Source organism: Marmota marmota, unplaced genomic scaffold (genome assembly GCF_001458135.2).
Source record: "Marmota marmota marmota unplaced genomic scaffold, marMar, whole genome shotgun sequence".
Lineage (NCBI taxonomy): Eukaryota > Metazoa > Chordata > Mammalia > Rodentia > Sciuridae > Marmota > Marmota marmota.
This window is the reverse complement of record NW_025999927.1, coordinates 3,849,016-3,869,471: the sequence shown is the minus strand read 5'-3', so window position 1 is coordinate 3,869,471 and position 20,456 is coordinate 3,849,016. Positions and strand designations below refer to the sequence as shown.

At 35.5% G+C, this 20,456-nt stretch overlaps 1 protein-coding gene and 1 non-coding gene across 10 annotated transcripts in view; both read left to right on the top strand.

Annotated features, from left to right (window-relative positions):
- Lyst (lysosomal trafficking regulator) overlaps positions 1-20,456 on the top strand; it is a 165,948-nt gene that overhangs the window by 105,149 nt on the left and 40,343 nt on the right. For all 9 annotated transcript variants that reach the window (XM_048800390.1, XM_048800391.1, XM_048800392.1 and 6 more), the window contains 10 exons: positions 527-733; positions 7,056-7,232; positions 7,775-7,851; positions 8,140-8,328; positions 10,704-10,849; positions 10,928-11,024; positions 11,968-12,029; positions 14,321-14,376; positions 17,462-17,614; positions 19,869-20,113. In XM_048800390.1, the coding sequence (XP_048656347.1) occupies positions 527-733; positions 7,056-7,232; positions 7,775-7,851; positions 8,140-8,328; positions 10,704-10,849; positions 10,928-11,024; positions 11,968-12,029; positions 14,321-14,376; positions 17,462-17,614; positions 19,869-20,113 (1,409 nt within the window). The remainder of the gene's footprint in view (positions 1-526; positions 734-7,055; positions 7,233-7,774; positions 7,852-8,139; positions 8,329-10,703; positions 10,850-10,927; positions 11,025-11,967; positions 12,030-14,320; positions 14,377-17,461; positions 17,615-19,868; positions 20,114-20,456) is intronic.
- On the top strand, positions 9,074-9,176 carry LOC125615919. Its single transcript, XR_007346524.1, has one exon. It is a non-coding gene; the product is annotated as a U6 spliceosomal RNA (small nuclear RNA).

Sequence of the window (20,456 nt, the reverse complement as noted above, 5' to 3'; positions counted from 1 at the left end):
CAAACTACAACTGTTCCTATTAAACGATAACTCCCATTACCCAGTCCCACCCACCCCCAATAACCACTTTCAGTTTCTAAGAATTTGACTGTTCTAGATGCCTCATATAAGTGAAATCACATGATATCTGTCCATTTGTATGCAGCTTATTTTATTTAGCATACTGTTTTCAGGGTTCACCCATGTTGAAATATGTGTGGGCACTTGACTGCTGTTTAAAATTGGATAATATCCCATTGTATGTATACACTGCATTTTGTTCATACATGCATCCATTAATGGATATTTGGATTGTTTCCACTTCTTGGCAATTTTGAATAATGCTACTATACATGTCATTGCATCTCCATCTCTCTTAAACTCCCACCTGTATGGGTACAAATATGTCTAACTTTGAATATTGTTTTAATTCTAGAATTTTTTAAAATCTAGAATGAAACGTGCTCTATCATCTTTAGGGCTATATGAAGTTTGTATATTATCACTTAAGAAGTCTGATTCTAATTCATTCCTATTTTGATTTAAGGGTTCAAGTAAAGTCAATGGTTCTAAGCAACAGTGGATTAAAATTCTATCATCTTGTAAGGAAACCTTCCGAATGCAGCTTGGAAGACTACTTGTGCATATTTTATCACCAGCCCACACTGCACAAGAAAGAAAGCAGATATTTGAAATAGTTCATGAACCAAATCATCAGGAAATACTTCGAGACTGTCTCAGCCCATCCCTGCAAGTAAGTATCTCAGCATTTGATAAAAGTAAGCAAGTAAAGTTTTCAAAACAAGAACTGAAATTAAACTGTATTTTTATGATTAATGTCATGAATATAATATTCTTACCAAGCTATTAACCTGAGGTCTTTTGTTAGATTGTTTTATGCGGGCTGATTTGGTTTCTCTGTTTATTTCCCAATCTTTTTTCAGTGCTGAAATTAGGAAGTTCTGAGTCTGAGTTCTTATAAGATCCTTTGTAATTTATTATCATATCTTGGAGTGTTTTTTTAAATAACTGGAAGCCTTTTTAAAAGCATTTTATTATCTATGAAACACCTATACTGAGTATCTCAAGTAAGAGTACATACAGCATATTTCAAAAAATGTCCAGTCAGTTATGATGAAAAAAATTTGGAATGATCAAAAGCAGTTAAAAGAACATTTAGAATATAAATAATGTCACCTTAAGAGTTATCAGTGGAGCCAGGCATAGTGGTGCATGCCTGTAATCCCAGTCATTCGGGAAACCAAGGCAGGAGGATCGAAAATTCAAAGCCAACCTCAGCAGTTTACCAAGGCCCTAAGCAACTTAGTGAGACCCTAAATCAAAAAACAAATAAATACAAATGGCTGGGGATGTGACTCAGTGATTAAGTGTTCTGGGGTTCAATTCCTAGTATAAGAAAAAGCAATCAATGGAGAGTTTAAATGGTACATTGAACCTTTTGGAGGTCTGCTAAATAGTTTCTTATAAAATTAAATATATGCATAACTCTTGACCCTGCTATGCAATTTTCAGATATTTACCCAAAAGAAACTAAAATGTATGTCCATAAAAAGACTTATACAAAAATATCCACGTCAGCCTTTTTCATAAAATCCTGGCAATAACCTAAATATGTACAAGAGGTAGATGTATAAGCAATGTGTGGTGTGTTTGTACAGCAGACTGCTGTGCAACAGTAAAGACGAACAGACTACGGATAGCCCTGCCCTCGTGGATGAATCTCAACACAGCTGAGTTGGTGAGGGGACAGCCAAGCACAAGTGACTACACAGTCTGTGGTCATTCATTTCAAGTCCAGGAACAGGAGAAACTAAGTATGGTGATAGGCTTCAGGAAAGCAGTGTCTGTGGAAGTGGTGGTGGGGAAAGGAATTGTCTGGAAGGGGTCATGAGGGAGATTTTGAGGGTGATAAAAGTAAGACTCCAATAGCTTGTTTTAGGCAGTGGTTACATAGAGCAGAGGAGAGAGAATGGGCAGGGGAGGGGGAAAGGAGGAAAAGGTGGGTCGTGAGTTGCAATCAGATTCCACGCATGTGTGAATTTGTCAGGATGAACCCAACTACTATGTATGACTGTAAAACTCTAATTAAAAAAAAAAAAAAAAAAAAAAAACCTCCTAGAAATAAGTATTTAGTATCTATTTGTAGATTTTGTCAATAGTTGTTCCTCAATAAAAAAGTTAATTGATGACATATTTAAAAAGAACAGGCATCCCTTTAATACCTAGAAAACTCAAATACATCATATAGAGTTGAGACTTTCCTGGGATACCCTCAGGCACTCTTTCCAGCTGAGAGTCTCGAGTGCAAGAGGGCGCTGATTATCTTCCTTTTCCTGTTCCCTTCTGTGGAAATTTTGAGGTGGTGTTTTTTTCTTTCCTTTTACTTAGCAATGTTTCTATCCATCAAAAATCAACTCTGGGGGCTGAGGCTGTAGCTCAGTGGCAAAGCGCTTGCCTTACATATGTGAGGCACTGGGTTTGATCCTCAGCACCACATAAAAATAAAAAAAGATATTGTGTGTGCATCTACAATTAAAAAAATATTTTTTAAAAAATCAACCCTGGTGTTAGCAACCCTCTTTTCCCCATCAATCGCCTCCTCCTAGTCCATGTGTCAGTGACATTACTGTTGGACTCAGCTTGTTGACTTCCTTCTAAATCCATTTTGTCGCCAGGGCCAGTCACCTACTTGCTGTGTCTCTCAGATGCATCCCTTTCTCTGTGCTCTGCCTTCCCAGTCTAGCTCAGACTTTGCCGATTTCCTTGCTTTCTGTAATAACCTTCTTGCCACCTCCACACCAAATTACTGTACCTGATTTTTAAAAGCGTCTTATGGGAGTTTTCAAACATATCTATAACCTGGGAGAATCAGGAAAGGGTCCCATAGGACATTACCCAGCTACGATTTTTCTTTGTAATATTTTGAAGCAAATCTCAGATATCTAATCATTTCACCTAGAAATACCTCAATTTGTATCTATAACTGGTAAAGACCTTTTTTACCTGCCACTCTCAGCAATATCAATAGTAATTTATTATTACCACTTAATACCCAATCAGTATTGAAATTTTCCCAATTTTTTCTATTTTTTTAAATAATTAATTTGCTTGATTCTGGATACAAGCAGTGCCCACATATTGCATTTGTTTGGTGTTTTAAATATTTTTAATCTACATCAATTCTCTTCCATCATTGTATTTTTCAGGGTCTCTTATTCTGTAGAGTTTCTCACATTGCAGATTTTACCCAGTGACCATACCCTGTGGCTCTGGATCACAGGCTGGGCTGGATCCCCGTGTTCTTGGGTTGCTCTCATATCAGTGCAGGGGGCACAGATTGCTCTGATTGCTCTGCTTTGCCTGATCCCTCCAGTCTGTAGTGTACCATCCATCTTTAACCTAAATAGCATACCAGTCATGAATGATAATTGCCAAATTCTGCTTCTCCCCTAGGAGTTAGAAAATAGTCATTTCCGTGAGTTTCTCATTCCTTTACTATCTATTTGTTAAAATTTGTCATAGAGAAAAACTTTCCCTTGTCAATTATTTGACTACCTTAAAATATTCAGTGAAGGAAAGGCAGAATAAATGTTTGTTTTTACTTTTTTTTTTTTTTAATAGTGCTGGGGGTGTAAACCCGGCAAACATTCTACCGTTGAGTTACTCCCCCAGCCTGTGTTTCTTTTCCTATTTATTAAATTTTAAAGTAATGAGTTGATTCCCTTGTACCCTCTAACTTTTATATTGTTTCAATTTGAGGGATCTTTATGGACTCAAGTAGTTTAAAATAAATTTTATGTGTTTTAATCTATTAAAGTTATTATTATTTGATATTCAAACTAATGCTGCAGAGATTGAAGTTTTTGTGTCCTTTTAACATGGCCTTTTCCACTTTTTACAATTTAATAAGATGGACTTCCCTGATTTCTGGCACAGAAAGATGTCCCAAGTCTCCTGTAGATTTTCTTTCTCACAACCTGAACCACACTCCCCAAGAAATCCCTGTTCTTCTTCTCAAGATCACAGTATTTAGGGACTACAATTCTAGGTACTAAGTGCATTCATTTCCTCTAGGTTTTTATTTCTTCTCAGTCACTTTAGTGGACAAAGCTAGGAAATAGGTATTTTTTTTTTTTAGAAAGAAACAGATATCATGAGTTCATCTGATAACTTTTTCCTTTTTGTGGATTTTATATTTGTAGTTCTTTTTATTAATGATGACAATCCAGATGACATTAACATAATTACTTGCTTTGTTTTTCTGTATATATAATATTTTCAAAATAAGATCGTCACTAACAGTTATAATTAGTGATGGTAACTAATGTTACCACTAATAACAATCCCACTAGATGTAACCTAAGATTCCTTTGTGGTTCTCTTTGTTCTTAGGTTACTATTAGAAGTATATGTTGAAAATGAAGTATTATAAAATAACTTAAAATAGTTTATTTGGTTAATGCCATCAACTTTAACCAACTAGTTAGGTTCTTTTTATTTTCTATTTTTACAGATTCCACTGGGTTTTTGTTTAATTTTTAAATTTAATTTTTTTTAATTTGTTTAATTTTCCCAAAGCAGATTGTGAAACAGCATATTCAGAGAGCTTCTGGCTTTTTACCTGTGCCCTCCCCTCCTCCTTCTCCCTGTAGGTAGTGTGTTCATTTATTTTATTTCTGTTAAAGGTATAACCAAGTCTGTCCACAACCGCACACATACCTCTGTCGGTATCACCCCCTCTACTCAGCCTACAGGAAGGTAGTAAGCAGAAAAGCCTCTTCTGCCCTTACTTGCTTTACTTAAGAGTGTGTCCGCAGGTTGTTATGTGGTAGTGTGCAGAGATTTCACCTGCATACAAGATAGCATCCATTTGTAGTCTGCTTGGGTCTTAAAGCCCCATGCTGTTTGTCTGCTACAGCAGATCAGTTTGTAGTCTCCACTCCTTCTAGGTAGTACTGTCACTTCTCTTGTTGCTTCTTCACATCCTGTGCAGCCTACTGCCATGCTGCTTTATGCACAGTGCCCTCTCCTGTGTCCATGAGCCCCTTCCCCTATTCATCCCTAGACCCAGCTCACTCCATAGCACCTTCAAAACCATCCTCCCTTTGTATAGTCCATTTAGAACTCTTCCTTCTGAGAACCTTCATTGAAAATTTTTATTTTATGCCCTTTGGCGTTTTATTATTTTGTGGGGATACATGTTTAATAGAGTCAGTTCCTTTTTGTTTTTGAGCTTAAGTCTTGCTACTGTTGCTTAAGTCTCAAGCTCATAGTTTCAAGACATTCTCCTACCCCAAGCCTCCCAAGAAATCTGTTTTGTGAGGGCTAATTAAAAAAGAAAAATGTTTGCATCTACCCCCAGTAACACCTTTTATAGTCCCAGAAACTATAATCAATGAACCAATTGATCAGAGGATGTTAAAATGAGATATTAGGAACAACTTAGTGTTAAAGAAAATCATGTGTTTCTTTGCATATTCAGAATGAATAAAAACATTTCTGATAGTCTTTCAAGATAACTTTAGAATGCCACCAAATACTAAACTGAAATATTTTACAAGTTATATCAGGAATGCTACTTTTAAGACATGTATGAAAATATTCCAGTCATTTACCATTTTTCTTTATTTGCCAACTCTTCAAGCTTTTACTCACACAGCATCTGTTCCTTTTCCTCTTTTGGTCAGGTGACAGCTGTCTTGTGACTAATGCAACTAAATGTTGCATTAAAATGAGTTTGATATTTTCACCATTGCATGTGTTCATCTTAGCTTTGGGGAAATTACGTGATGTGATTCCATGTTAATTTAAATATTACCCAAAATGTAATCATTTCCAGATCAATCTGTTGACATTTAAAACTGTTCTCAGTTTAAAATGTCATAAAACCAAATGCAGTGGTATTGGTATCAATGCAAAATTTTAAAGTAAAATGGACATGTTTAAATTGTTCACAAAATTAATATATTGTATACACATTACCATCTGATAACATGGAAGGGTCACTTTATTTTATTTATTTATTTATTTATTTTTGTTGTGTTTTTAAATTTTTTTATTAATATATGACAGTGGAATGCATTACAATCCTTATTACACATATAGAGCACAATTTTTCATTCCTCTGGTTGTATAAAAAGTATATTCATACCAATTCATGTCTTCATACATGTACTTTGAAAAGCACGAGCCCAAGTTGGGTTTCAGTTTGGACTGCAAAGGACAATTGTCTACCTTATGTAATGCTCTAATTCTGGTTGAGGGGCTGCTTGTAGAAGACTGACCCAAACCACTCCCCTGAACATGCGTGTGGAACTCGGTGCTCAGATCTTGCTGGCTCCAGAGCTTTCCACCTCTTGCTCTCTCTGAGAGCAGTGAATAGATGAGCCAAGATAGGCTTTGTTTTGGAAATTTCACCAACTTCTCTTCTACTGAGCAAAAAATCAAAAGAAAATGAATGGATAAGCATATTTCTTTAACATTTATGGTTTTTAAAAAAAGTTTCCCTTCTTTCTCTGAGAAAAACTAAGAAGTCTTTTTCTGTATCCCCAGCTATATTCCCATATCTTGTATTCCTTTAACAAATCCTCTCCAAAATTCTGTCCCCCAAAGTTAGCTAGCTAGTGTGCTACTTTTTAACCTCTTAAAACGGAAAATGTCAAATATACAGAGATAGACAGAGTAGTATAATGAACACCATGTCACCATCACCTGGATTTAACATTCATTAGTATTTTTATTGTTTTGTAGTCATGTCTTCTTTTTCTAAGTTATTTTAAAGTAAAATATGAAAATCATGGCATTTTCTACATTTTTTGTTTAAAGGCATTTTGTTCTGCAATAATAACATCATTACACCTAAAAAAATGTCATCAAATATCCAGTGCCTAATTAAATTTTTTTCATTTGTCCCTGGAGATGTCTTTTGTACCTGATATATTCAGATCAGATTCAAACAAATCAGTCTAGCAATTTAATTTAATTTACTATTAAATAATTTATTTGGAAGAAATAAAAATTCCTTATTACTAAAAAAAAATATTATTTTTTTAAAGCATGGAGCCAAGTTAGTTTTGTATTTGTCAGAGTTGATACATAATCACCAAGACGAGCTGACTGAAGAGGAACTAGACACAGCAGAACTACTGATGAATACTTTAAAATTATGTGGTCACAAGTGCATCCCTCCCAGCGCACCATCAAAACCAGACCTTATTAAAATGATCAAAGAGGTGAGTCAGTGGAACCATGATTGTTCCCATTACCATTGAGTATGATTTTGAAAAATGTTTTAATTGTACAGTATCACTGATGGTAAACTTTAAGTGATTTTTTTTTAACATATGGTGCTTTTTCACTTTGAGAGAAAAAAAGTTGGTATCTTAAGGAGTTTTTTATTCTCTGTACAGTCATCCTTGTCCATTGTCAGTAGCCTTCAGTGAAGGGAAAATTCTTATGGTGACAAGCAAGTTGATCTATACCTTGAGTTATGGGTTCTTCAGTGAAAAGGCAAAATAGGGGAGCAGGTGGCATTGTTATTCCATCCAGTTTAGAAGTGAACTCTTCTACCCTCACTTCTATAACCCAAATCATACAGTAATAAAGGATAGTGCTAGCATTACTTAGGTACCTTATATATTTTAAATATTCTGGTCTGAAGATATTTTTTCTTGGGTAACTGATTTTAAAATTAGTTTCTTGGCCTCCATACCATAACATTGGCACATGACAAGAAAGAAATTTTATGTAATATATTATCATACAAATCTTTTAGGAACAAAAGAAATATGAAACTGAAGAAGGCGTGAACAAAGCTTCCTGGCAGAAAACAGTTAATAATAATCAGCAAAGGTAAGATTTTATGTGTTCCCAAGTCATATCCTGTGGCGATCCTTAGGTCTCATGTATACTTTTAGCTTTTCTGATTTGGTTTGGTTTTTGGTTTTCTGAGATTTTGGGAGGTGGGGCAGTGTTTGTGGTGCTGAGATCAAACGCAGGGCAAGGTGCATACCAGGCAAGAACTCTACCACTGAGCTATACTCCCAACCCTTGAGTAATCTTTCAGTTTAAAAGTACTGTGTTTTGATAAATATTTAATATTCCATATTCACTTAACTTATGGACAATCTTATTATTTAGTCTCTTTCAGCGTCTCGATTCAAAATCAAAGGATATATCTAAAATAGCTGCAGATATCACACAGGCAGTGTCTCTTTCCCAGGGAATTGAGAGGAAAAAGGTGATCCAGCACATCCGAGGAATGTACAAAGTTGACCTGAGTGCCAGCAGACACTGGCAGGAGCTCATTCAGCAGCTGACACATGATAGGTGAGCAGGAGAGGTGGCTTAAAGTTGTTTACCTGTGGGTTCTGTAAGTGGGTATTAAACACTGTTTTCACTCAGGAATTCACATTCACAAAATTGTTTCAATAGCTTAAACATTTTTTGTTTAATCACAAGTGTTTTCTTTTTTTATTTTGAAGAATAATCATAAGAGTTTTTTTTTTTAATTCTTGGAGAAAAAATGTAAGGGGGGCATTAGCTCTTTCAGACAGTAAAATTTACTTTAATTTTAAAATACGGTCTTTGCAAATGAATAGGAAAATCACTGAAGTAGGATAATTGAAAAAAATGATCTTTGTCTAACTAAGACTTGTTTAATGTGATTTAGAAGATGCATTATGAGTACTGAAAAGAGGGAAATTTAAGTATTATTTTTTAAATTATTTAAGAAAATTGATTTGTATGACTTAGGGTACTAAAATACACTATTACATGCTGAGATAAATTATAGGTAGATGAAAGAATTAAACTCAAAAAGTTTATAATGAGGAAGAAAATAGAGTATCAACTCTGAAGAGTAGGTAACTTTCTAAGCTCTAATGCAACAGAAGAAACTGAAAAGAAATTATTGATTTTGAACTTTAATTTCTTTCTAGTGTAGTTAAAGATGAAAAAGCATTGAAGTCTATTTTTAGCAAGTTTGTCAAAGAGTTAATATTTCTATTGTTTAGAAACCTTATGCATATTTAAAAGGAAAATATCATAATCCTTAATTTCAAAAAAAGCAAAAGCACAAACAGCACGTGTACTAAAATTGGAACAATACAGAGAAGGTTGGCATGGCCTCTGCACAGCAGGATGACATGCAGATCTGTGAAGCACTGCATATTTAAAAAAAAAGATATGAACATACTCCTCATGTGAAACAAATAGAGCTAATAAGCAAATAGGAAAGCATTCAGTATTGCTGGAGGCTAATTTGATTTTTTTAAGCTTTCAGATACCCCATTTTACTTTTTACATTAAAAATATTTTTTCAGGGGCTAGTATTCACAGCAAGATAGTAACTGAGAATATTAATTATCCTTGGGCAGAGGTCTGGTGGCATTGTACACTGTGACAATTTATGTCAGAACCCCACATTCTTTTTGTTTTGTTTTGTTTTGTTTTTGTGCTGGGAATTGAACCCAGAGACTCTAAACCACTGAACCTCATCCCCAGTCCTTTTATTTTGTATTTTGAGACAGGGTCTCACTGAGTTGCTTAGGGCTCGATAAGTTGCTGAAGCTGGCTTTGAACTTGCAATCCTTCTGCCTCAACCCCCTGAACCCTTGGGATTATAGGCATGTGCTACCATACCCAGCTTCCCCACAAACATTTCTAACTCTAAAAATGTTTCAGTGATTCTATCATAAGGAAAATATTCAATATACATCAGACAATAAACATAAAGGTTTCCATCTCTGTATCAGTCACACTAGTGAATTGATTGAAAAGAATGTAAATGAAGAGTACTAGAAACTTGGTTAAATACATCATGATGCGTCCACTCAGCGTGATATTCAGCAGACACTTGAAAAGATGATAATGAAGGTTACGCTGTGTTCAGTGAAAGAAGGCAGGACATAGAAATATATATGTCATGGTTTTAACTGCAAATTAAAAACATGCATGTTTAAAAATGAAAGAATCTAAAGTTTAGGGTAGTAGGATTAAGAGTGATTTTTCTCTTATTTATTTATTTTTTTAATATTTATTTTTTAGTTGTAGTTGGACATAACATTTTTATTTTATTTATTTGTTTGTTTGTTTTTTATATGGTGCTGAGGCTCAAACCCAGGGCCTCACATGTGCTAGGCTCTACCGCTGAGTCACAACCCCAGCCCTCTTATTTATTTCTAAAAATATATTTAATATTTAATATTCTTGTCAGCTAAAATATAAATTTATTTTAAAACATTTTGTAAGTGATACATATCACAAAAAAGCTAATTTTTTATATTAGGTAATAGACACAATGGGAAATGTAAAAAGTTAATTTGGAAAAAAGTTTTTTTCATTAGTTAACCATATAAAATCTAATGTATTATATTATGTTGCTAAAGTTTTCATAGTAGGGGTGATATGTCCTTTATAAAAATTGAGTAGACACAAGAAACTAGAAGCAGAGCTTGCTCCAGAAGGGTGCTCAGAAACTGGAACTCAGGAGCAGAAGGATACACATTTTTTATATTATCCTTTTGTTCTATGTATATGCAATCCCTAGCCTGTTTTTTTTTTAATTTAATAGATCCATTGCGATTTTTATTTACTCAATTTCTATCATGATTTTTAAGGCTGTTAGAAATAGACTATGTAAAATAGACTTCAGTGACTTTAATTGGGTGGCCAATTAAAATGTTCCTTTTTTTCACTTTCAGAGCTGTCTGGTATGACCCCATCTACTATCCAACCTCATGGCAGTTGGATCCCACAGAAGGGCCAAACCGAGAGAGGAGACGTTTGCAGAGATGTTACTTAACTATTCCAAATAAGTATCTACTGAGAGATAGACAAAAATCAGAAGGTAATAGTGGCTTCTTCCTCAGCACATTAATAAGGCAGATAACTGGTCATTAGATAATATGTATGTCTTCCCCAATAGATGTGGCCAAACCACCACTCTCTTACCTGTTTGAAGACAAAACTCATTCCTCTTTCTCTTCTACTGTCAAAGACAAAGCTGCAAGTGAATCTATAAGGTAAATTTGAATCCACAGACATTCACTTTCTTGTGAATGTATGGTTTTTTGTAGCATTGCTGTAGTATTCATTTTATATAATGCTGTGGTTTTAAGAAAAGTCCTAAACAAGAGAGGCTCAAAACAGGACATGGTTGGATAGCCAAATTCCAAATGGCATTACTGATAGCACAGTCTATTACATCTCAGTTGTCATACTGTGTCTGACCTTTGTTAGCATACTTATATTTTTGTAGTTGACTTTTTTTTATAGCTCTTTATAGAGTAGATAGAGCTGCTGGTGATCTCATCAACAGGCAATATATTGTAGCAATTAAAGATTCAAATTCCAGAACCAATTCTTCCTAGTGATCTGATCTTGGGCAAGTTACTTATTAGCCTTTCTCCCTCAGTTTCCTTACCTATTAAAGAAGGGAAATAATCATACTCAAATTTTCATAGCATTTAGTGTTATGTTTGTCAGTATATATTAACTATTGATAGTATTATCACTACAGTTGCTGGGATTGCTATTATTTTCATGCCCAGTTTATATATAAAAAACTAAGCCTCAAAAAAATAAGTGACTTGACAAAAGAATAGAGAACTTAGTTCTGACTCCATGATCCCCTAGTGTACTAGGTTTTCTTTATGTATTGAAGTATCAGTGGTATCAAACAATATCTATTTATTTACTGAAGATCTGAGACATTGAAGTCTATTTTACATAGCCAAACCCTTATATTGTATATACAGGGATTATAAGCATTTCTAAAGGGTTCAGTCTTTTCCTCCTCCACTGGAATGTTAAGAAATGGCATAGTATTGTCCCGTGGGTTTTGACAAGATACCTCATGCTATTGAAACACTAGTTCACTTTGCTGAAATCTTCCACTAGATAAAACTTACACTCTAAAAGTGGTCAAAACATTTAATCACAGTGATTTTAAATATGTTTTGCCAGAGTAAATCGAAGGTGTATCAGCGTTGCACCATCTAGAGAGACAGCTGGTGAATTGTTGTTAGGTAAGTCAATTTTGAAGAATTTTATACACAATTTATCCTTAGATAATTTGAAGTGTTTTGACACATTTACATTATATCAGATAAATTTTCTCTAATACCACATGGCTATGACATTATATAGACAATAGTTTCCCATCATCTGCAGGAGATACATCTTAGACCCTGAGTGTGTGCCTAAAACCATAGAGCATACTAAACCCAGTGTATCCTTTTTTTTTCCCCTATATACTTTTTTTCCCTATATACCTGTGATAAAACTTTGTGAATTAGGCACATTAAAGATTAACAACAGTAACTAATAATAAAATAGAGCAATGATAATAATATTTAATAATAAAAGTTACATGAATAACTCAAAATAACTCAGAATATTTTATTGTACTTTCGTTTTTTCACCTGAAACACTTGTGGCTTCTCTTTGGCACATCTGAATTTCCAGCATCACCATTCTTTTGCTTGGGGGCCACTATGAAGCTGAATAAGTGTTATTTGAATGCACTATAACACCACAAGTGTCGATCTGATAACTGGGATGGCTACTAAGTGACTAATGGACAGGTAGCATATATAGCATGGCTGCACCGGACAGATGGCAGATTCATGTTTCAGGCAAAATGGAGCAGGACAAGGTTTTATCATGCTGCTCAGAATAACATGTAATTTAAAATTTATGACTTAATGACTTATTTCTGGAATTTTCCACTTAATATTTTTGGACCATGGTTTACTGTGGGTAATGGCAACCATCAAAAGCAAAACCACTGATAAGGAGAGACTACTATAAAGCTTATGACTTATAAATTATAAGAAATTACATCTTGCCCAGGCACAGCAGCACATACACTCAGGATGCTAAGGTAGTAGGTAGGGTCACAAGTATAGGCCAGGCTGGGTAACTTAGTGAGGTCCTGTTTCAAAATAAAAAATCCAAAGGCTGGGGGTGTGCCTCAGTGGTAGAGCACCTCTGGGCTCAACCCCCAAAACTAGAAAGAAAGAAGGAGGGGAGGAAGGGAAGAAGGTAGAGGGAGGGAGATGACATTTGGTTTCTGAAAACACATAATTAAAATTTTAATTTTAATTAATCTGATATCTTTATATGTGCACATTTTTAATCTAATCATTCCTTTTACAATATACCAATTTAGACTTTTAAAATAAAAATATATTGGTATACTTATATTTCTACTATTTTAACAGATACACTTATACATAAGACATATATATTATATACCTTGATATTTTTCATAATTTATATTCTTTCTTGTGCTTCCAAGAGAAAGGCCAAGATTGTTAGCTCATAAATACTTTTATAGTTAAATTTGATGGGGATTTTTTTTCCCTCAAGAAATGAAGAAATAGTTATAAATACTTGGTCTCTATTCCTTTAAAGAGCCCGTATGTATGCTGTCAGCCAGCTGTGCTCAAAGCTGGTCCTAAATCAGCAGCAGCAGGAGCATCACATGGGAACTTACTAGAAATGCATTCTTGGTCCCCAGCCCAGAACTCCTGAATTGGAAACTCTGTGGAGGGTGGAGTCTGTGTTTGGATGAGTTCTCTGTGACTCTAATGCACACTCAAATTTGAAAAAGCTGCAACCTCCATGGTCCAAGATGGAGCTCTGAGCTCGATGGGACTGAGCCCCACCATCCCATGGATGGAGATACCATCCTTCTCAGAGCCAGCTATGCCACTGCTGCATGGGCCCCCAGTACTCAAGGGTGACCAGCGTGCTGGCAGCAGAGCCCCAGGGAAGTTCCTAACATTTTAAAACATGGTATGTGTTAGCAACAGGCAGCCTAGGAAGCAGAAAAAAATGGGAGCTATTTTGCTCTATTGAATGTTTCAATCGTTAAAACAACTAAGGATTATTATTAATCCTCTTTTGCTAGAAAATTTGGTTTACCCCTTGACTTCAATTAGTGTGTGACAAAACAAAGCAAATCAATGTGCTTGTAATATAAAAAGTATAATTATAATAATAAATAGCCAATATTTATGTAGTGTTAAGTGCCAGACATTTCTGATAAGCATTTTTATATATTTTAATTTAATTTTCACAATAATTCTAAAAATTACAGCCTCCTCCCCAACATACACATCTTTTTGTTAATAGACACATTGAGGTTAAGTAACTTGCCCAAGATCTTATGGATACCATTTAAAAATATTTACTGAGTGCTGGGAACTATGTCTAGATGTAGAGTTCAAAGTCAAGCCCAAGGACTCCAGAAGTACTGCTTTAATCATATCTGATAACAGTGTGTGTACGTTTGTAAACTCTTACTCTGCAGGTAAATGTGGAATGTATTTTGTGGAAGATAATGCTTCTGATACAGTTGAAAGTTCGGTGAGTAGAGGCTTAAGTTTTCACTTACATTAAGCCTAAACAAATTTCAAAAATATATAATCCATTATGAGAGAGCAGGCAGAACTATTACAGCTTATCCATTGTCACTCCATGTGTAGATTAATCTGAATGACAAACATTTTTAAAAGATAATTTTAAAAAGAAGATTGTGCCATCTCCTCTGTCTCTCAGCAGTTACTATTATGTATCATATTCTAAAGTGCTCCTCTTACTTCAGCTTATGTCCATTCTGTCTCAGCAGTGTCCTTGGTTAGCCACAAGTAGCTACTCCCCACCACTCCCAATTTACTATGAAGTACCTTTGCCTTCAAAAAGAAAGAAAAATTTTGTGTAATTGAATAACTTAAGTCATCCTGATATTCACGTAGCTTATTCTTCTAGAAATACTGATCTTAATTAGAAAATAAATAAAAGAACTCTTAAGCCAGGCACGGTGGCACACGCTTGTAATCTCAGCAGCTCGGGAGGCCGAGGCAAGAGGATTATGAGTTCAAAGACAGCTCAGTGAAAAGCAAGGAGCTAAGCAGCTCAGTGAGACCCTGCCTCTAAATAAAATACAAAAGAGGGCTGGGGATGTGGCACAGTGCTTAAGTGCCCAGAAGTTCCCAATACCAAAGAAAAAAAAAACAAACTCTTAATTCATATTTTCCTATAGTAAGTCTTTTTAATCCATTTGAATTACTTTGTATACCATTAAAATATTTTTTGAGATTCCTATAATAAGAGAAATAAGAGTTTTTGTTTTAGAAAAATCCTAAAGCCTTGAATTTCTAAGGCTATTAAATAAGATTACATATGGTTTAATGATGACTATATTTTTAATGTAATTAATTCATGAAAACATCAAATTTGATTATAAAACCAATAATGTGAAAAAGTCAAGAAAATATTTAATGTAGTCCCCAAAATTGAGAGGCACTCTTTCCTGATTTATATAGAAATTAACTCAGGGTTTGTCCCAGTTAGTAAAAGTATACTTATTTTTCAAGTTGTATCTTTTTATCAACCAAATAATTTAATAGTTGATATATGAGATCACATTTTCCTGTGTCCAGAAATGACATTTTCCTTCTTTTAAAGACTTCTAAAAAATGCCTTTGCCTTTTGATAGCTTGAAGGACCTTTCCTTCTTCTGTGCTTTTATAGAATTATTTCATCCTATATGACATTTACTATCTTGCATTTAAGCATTTGTACAGTTTGATTTCACGCAGAGCACTTAACAAGTACCTTGCACAAGAATGTTTAGTTGTGTGTGTTGAATTGAATTGACATTGAAGCTAAACAAAGAGGAATTTTATTTAAATTTGAGAATATTATGCTTTCATTAAATTTTTTTATTTTATTTATAATGTATTGACTCTATTCTAAAAATTATTTGGGACCCAGGGAAAACACAGAATATAGCAATTCAAATTTTAAAAATTTAAACATGCTTTTGAAAATAGAGAACTTGGTGTAAAATATTAATTGCAATTGAATTCTAAATTTCACTCTGAGTTTCCTGTTGGCCAACACAAAAGGAGTAGACAAACATAGTTTTCCAAAAGTGAAAATTAATAGGGGGAAAACTAGGAGGCACTTTATTTGAGGATATAAAGTCTTATACTTTAATTACAAATATTTTTCGTAATTTCTCTATTACAAGCATTGAGTAACAATTCATGTATTCAGTTTTAATTTATAAACTATTATACTCACATTGTTTCAGTTTTTCTTGGTTTTATACTTCGGAAGGAGACAGTAATGGTATGATGTGTAGGACCCATGGCCCCACCTCTAATTCCAGAATGTGGGGGATTGTCTGAGCAGGCTAGGATTAGGGCCTTCCAGGGGTCACTTTTTCAGTCTCCCCCAGGCAAGTGGGAAGGGTCCCTGGCTCTGGTGGGTGTTGATCTGCGAGAGTGCCACACTAGTCATAGCAGTGTTCCTCCAGAGACCCTGGTTTGCCTTTGTAGGATGGCTCTGAGCACGGGAGCTGCGTCTCACAGCTTGGAGGTCTCCAGGCCACTCAGACAGGCTACTTGACTCAGACCCATGTGTGGGCATGGCGTCTGAATTCTCAGAAGCCTCCTTCTGTTCTCCACACAGCTCAGACCAAGGAGGGACACTTCCTGGTATTCTTTATTGATAGGCACACTGGTTTCGTCTGTACTTTTGCTGGGAATGTGTCTGGTCATGGATTTTAGCTTTCTGAAAGAGTCTCTGTTCAACACTCTGATTCCAGAAAACACAGGCCTCATCTTTTGTATGTTATAGATGTTCATTCATTTCATTTCTGGAACCAGGATTTGTGCATACATGTGTATACCTGCAAACACACACATAACCAGGCAGCCAAAGTGTGACTTCTGCTCTTTTTTTTCCCCCTCTGGGGATTTCACTTGCCTTCTTTTCTTTTAGGCTCAGCTATGCATTTAAAAGATTTGCTTAGCAAAAAAAGTTAACCTGAAAAGACTACATAGTTATGGTTCTAACTATATGACATTCTCCAAAAAGTGAAACAGGGAAGAGCTCAGTGGTAGCCAGTGTTAGGTGGGATGAATAGATCAAGCCAGAAGGGTTTTAGGGCAGTGAAACTGTTCTGAATGTTTCTTTAATGGTGAATTGTTCTCAATATCTCACTTTACATTTGCCAATTACAAGAATGTATACCAAGAATGAAGCCTCATATAAACTGAAGACTTCAGGTAAAAATAAGAATCAATACTAGTTCATTAATTATAATGAGTATTCCACATGCAATGTAAGATATTAATAGCTGAAAAACTGAGTGCAAGCAGCTGTGGTGTTAGGGGAGGGGGCACATGGGAACTCACTTGCTCAGTTTTTTTTTTTTGTTTGTTTGTTTTTTTTAAGTTTAAAACTGACCTAAAAAGAAGTCTTAAATTTTTTTTATTCCTAAGTTTTATCTAGCATTTATAGTGGGAGAGTATTCATCTTATCTTTCATTTTGCCACAAAAGAAGGATTTTTTATTTCATGTTGATATTTTTAAAATTTTTTAATTAAAATTCTGATTTATATTTCATGTAAAGCAAACACTTCTATTTCTTTTGTCTTAGAGCCTGCAGGGAGAGTTGGAACCAGCATCATTTTCCTGGACATATGAGGAAATTAAAGAAGTTCACAAGCGTTGGTGGCAACTGAGAGATAATGCTGTAGAAATCTTTTTAACAAATGGCAGGACACTTCTGCTAGCATTCGATAACACCAAGGTAAATCCAACTTTATAAATAGATTTATACTGTTTAAGTGATCCCAAGACCAATATCTCTATTCATAATGATTATGTGAAAGTTTATTTTATTTAACCTTCAGCTCACTGTTCTGAAAGCCCCCTATTTTTTTTTTTTTTTGTCTTATTTCTTAGTCCTAGTTAAAGTAAACCGTTGGTTGTATGAGCATTCTTTTTGACCTCCAAAATTGCATTAAATTTGGATTCCCCAAAATGACTGAAAGAAGTACTTCAGCTTTCTCAGTGCTGCAGTTGTCCATCTTGGATAAGCCTTCTCTTGACCCACGTCCTTCAGCTACTGTTTCTCTGCTTTCCTTATAGAGAACCCCCTGGGGCACTTGGGGCACCTGTCCTCCAGTCCTCCCTTGCAGAAATGCTGTAGTCGCTTCCTTCTCTCCACTATGGTCAGGGCCACTAGGGCCAACATGCTGCTAAACCTTATGCTTGTTTTTCCTGGTCCTCATCTTACTGGGCTGTCCGCAGTGATTGATGCAGGTAATTGGTCTGTTCTTCTTAATGAAAACCTTCTCTGGGCTTCTGGGCCACCACTTCCTCTTGATTCTTCTTTTCCTTCACCAGCCATTTCTACTCAGTCTTATTTGAAGATCCTTCCTGGAGTGTCTCAGGACTCATTCTTCAGGCCTCTTCTCTTTTCCTCCAATCTATGGCTTTAAAATGCCCTCTGCATCCTGATGATCTACAACTTATTCTCAGTACCTTAGTACCTTACAACTTTATCTTCAACACATAAGTGACACACTCACATGTTAACTCCCAGCTTGGCCTCTCCATATGGAAGTTACTGATTGGCATCTTAAATGAAACATGTAGCAAAATGAACCTCTAAAGTCCCTGCTCCACTACTACCTCCTCGCTTTCCCCATCTGAATATTTGGCAACCATCTCTGTGACATCCAGGCCAAAATCCTTGAGATTATCCTAGGCTTACAGTTCTTTCATCTCCATGTCTATTCTTAATACATCCAGAATTTTCTTCCTCTGGTACCATCCTGGTCTAAGCCTCTATCTTCTCTGCCTCTTAACTGGTCTCCCCATTTCCATACACACTCCACTCTAGACTGCTCTTGACACAACAGCTGGAGTGTGTTGGGTCATGCTGTTGTTCTGCTCGAAACCCTCCAGTTAGTTCCCATGTCACTCAGCCCTTACAGTAGCCTAAAGAAGCCCTGAATAATGTGTACTTTGTTACCTCTCTGACCTCATCTTCCACCATTCTCTCCCTCACCTCTCTGTTCCATCCATGGTGACTTGGCAAGCTTTAGATTTTTTTATTTGTTTTAGTTGTTGATGGACCTTTATTTTATTCATTTATTTATATGTGGTGCTAAGAATCCAACCCACTGCCTCACACATGTGAGGCAAGTGCTCTGCCACTAGGCCCCAGCCCAGCCCAAGCTTCAGATTTAAGCTACAAGTTTGGGTTATTAAACTCTGGTTCTGCCTGTTCCAAAACTACAGCCACAGCTTCTCATTGTTGTCACTTTCTTTTAGTTCTATCTCTCACTCTCTCGCCTTGTGGCTCTTCTTCCTATGCCTGAGCATTTACCATGAGTATTTTGCATGTTGTCAGCAAAACCTTGGTTTTCTGGGTTTTTTCCTCCCATGCATTACAAACTATCATTTAACTGGTTTAGAAGAATCATAATACTCTTTTACTGTGACAGAACTTTTGTGAATCTCTACAAAAAAGAGTTCATATTTGTTTTCATTCAGTACTGGAAATCCCATTTACCTAAGATATTCCACTTGATTTTTAAGAGAGAAGTATTTTCACTCCACATTACAGATATAACTCAGCACCAAGTCTAAGCAGAATCACAGACTCTAAACTGGCTCAAGAATCCAGTGCAGAGCCTTGCCCTTCCTAATACACCATGTCATGTTTATCCAAAAGGAAACTCTTTTTTCTTATTGACATTTCAGTATCTTTATGTAGGGCACTTTCCTGCACAGGTTTTCCTTAGAAGTTATTAACAGATAATTATTAGGAGATTTTTCTAGCAGCAAAGCATAATGGCTAAGAGCCCTGCCTCTGGAGGAAGACATACTCTGAATCTCAGTGTTCCACCAGTTCATTTTATTGAAGAAAACTTTTTTTCTTGGAGGACTTGGGATTGGTAGCATGTTTTTAATGTCATGGTTCTTTGTGGGGAAAGGGTGTCAATAGCCTAAACAATATCTGGGTCTTTTTTTTTTTAATCCTTCCCTTTTAGGTTCGAGATGATGTGTACCACAGTATACTCACAAATAACCTACCAAACCTTCTGGAATATGGCAACATTACTGCTCTGACAAACCTGTGGTATACTGGACAAATTACCAATTTTGAATATTTGACTCACTTAAACAAACATGCTGGCCGATCCTTCAATGATCTCATGCAGTACCCAGTGTTCCCATTTATACTTGCTGACTATATTAGTGAGACCCTCGACCTCAGTGACCCCTGTATCTATAGGTGAGTAAAAGTATCATCCCCTTTTGATTTCATCCAAACATGGTATTTATGTCACTAAGATTTTTTTTTATTAAAAAAATTCAAACAGGCACAAATATAAAATGGCTATATAATAAAACCCCATATTCTTATCACCCCAATTCAACAATTATGAGTTACAAAATCTTTATAATCTAGGGATGGCAAAATGGTGATTTCCTATTCTCTCATTTCTCATAAATTAGAAGAAAATGTACAAGATAAACCTATGATATTTTGTTGTGCCAGAGAATTAAAAAAACTAATATTGTATTGTCAAAGGGCACAGAAGCAAACTGAAGTGGCTCTCATTATCAAAGGTAGG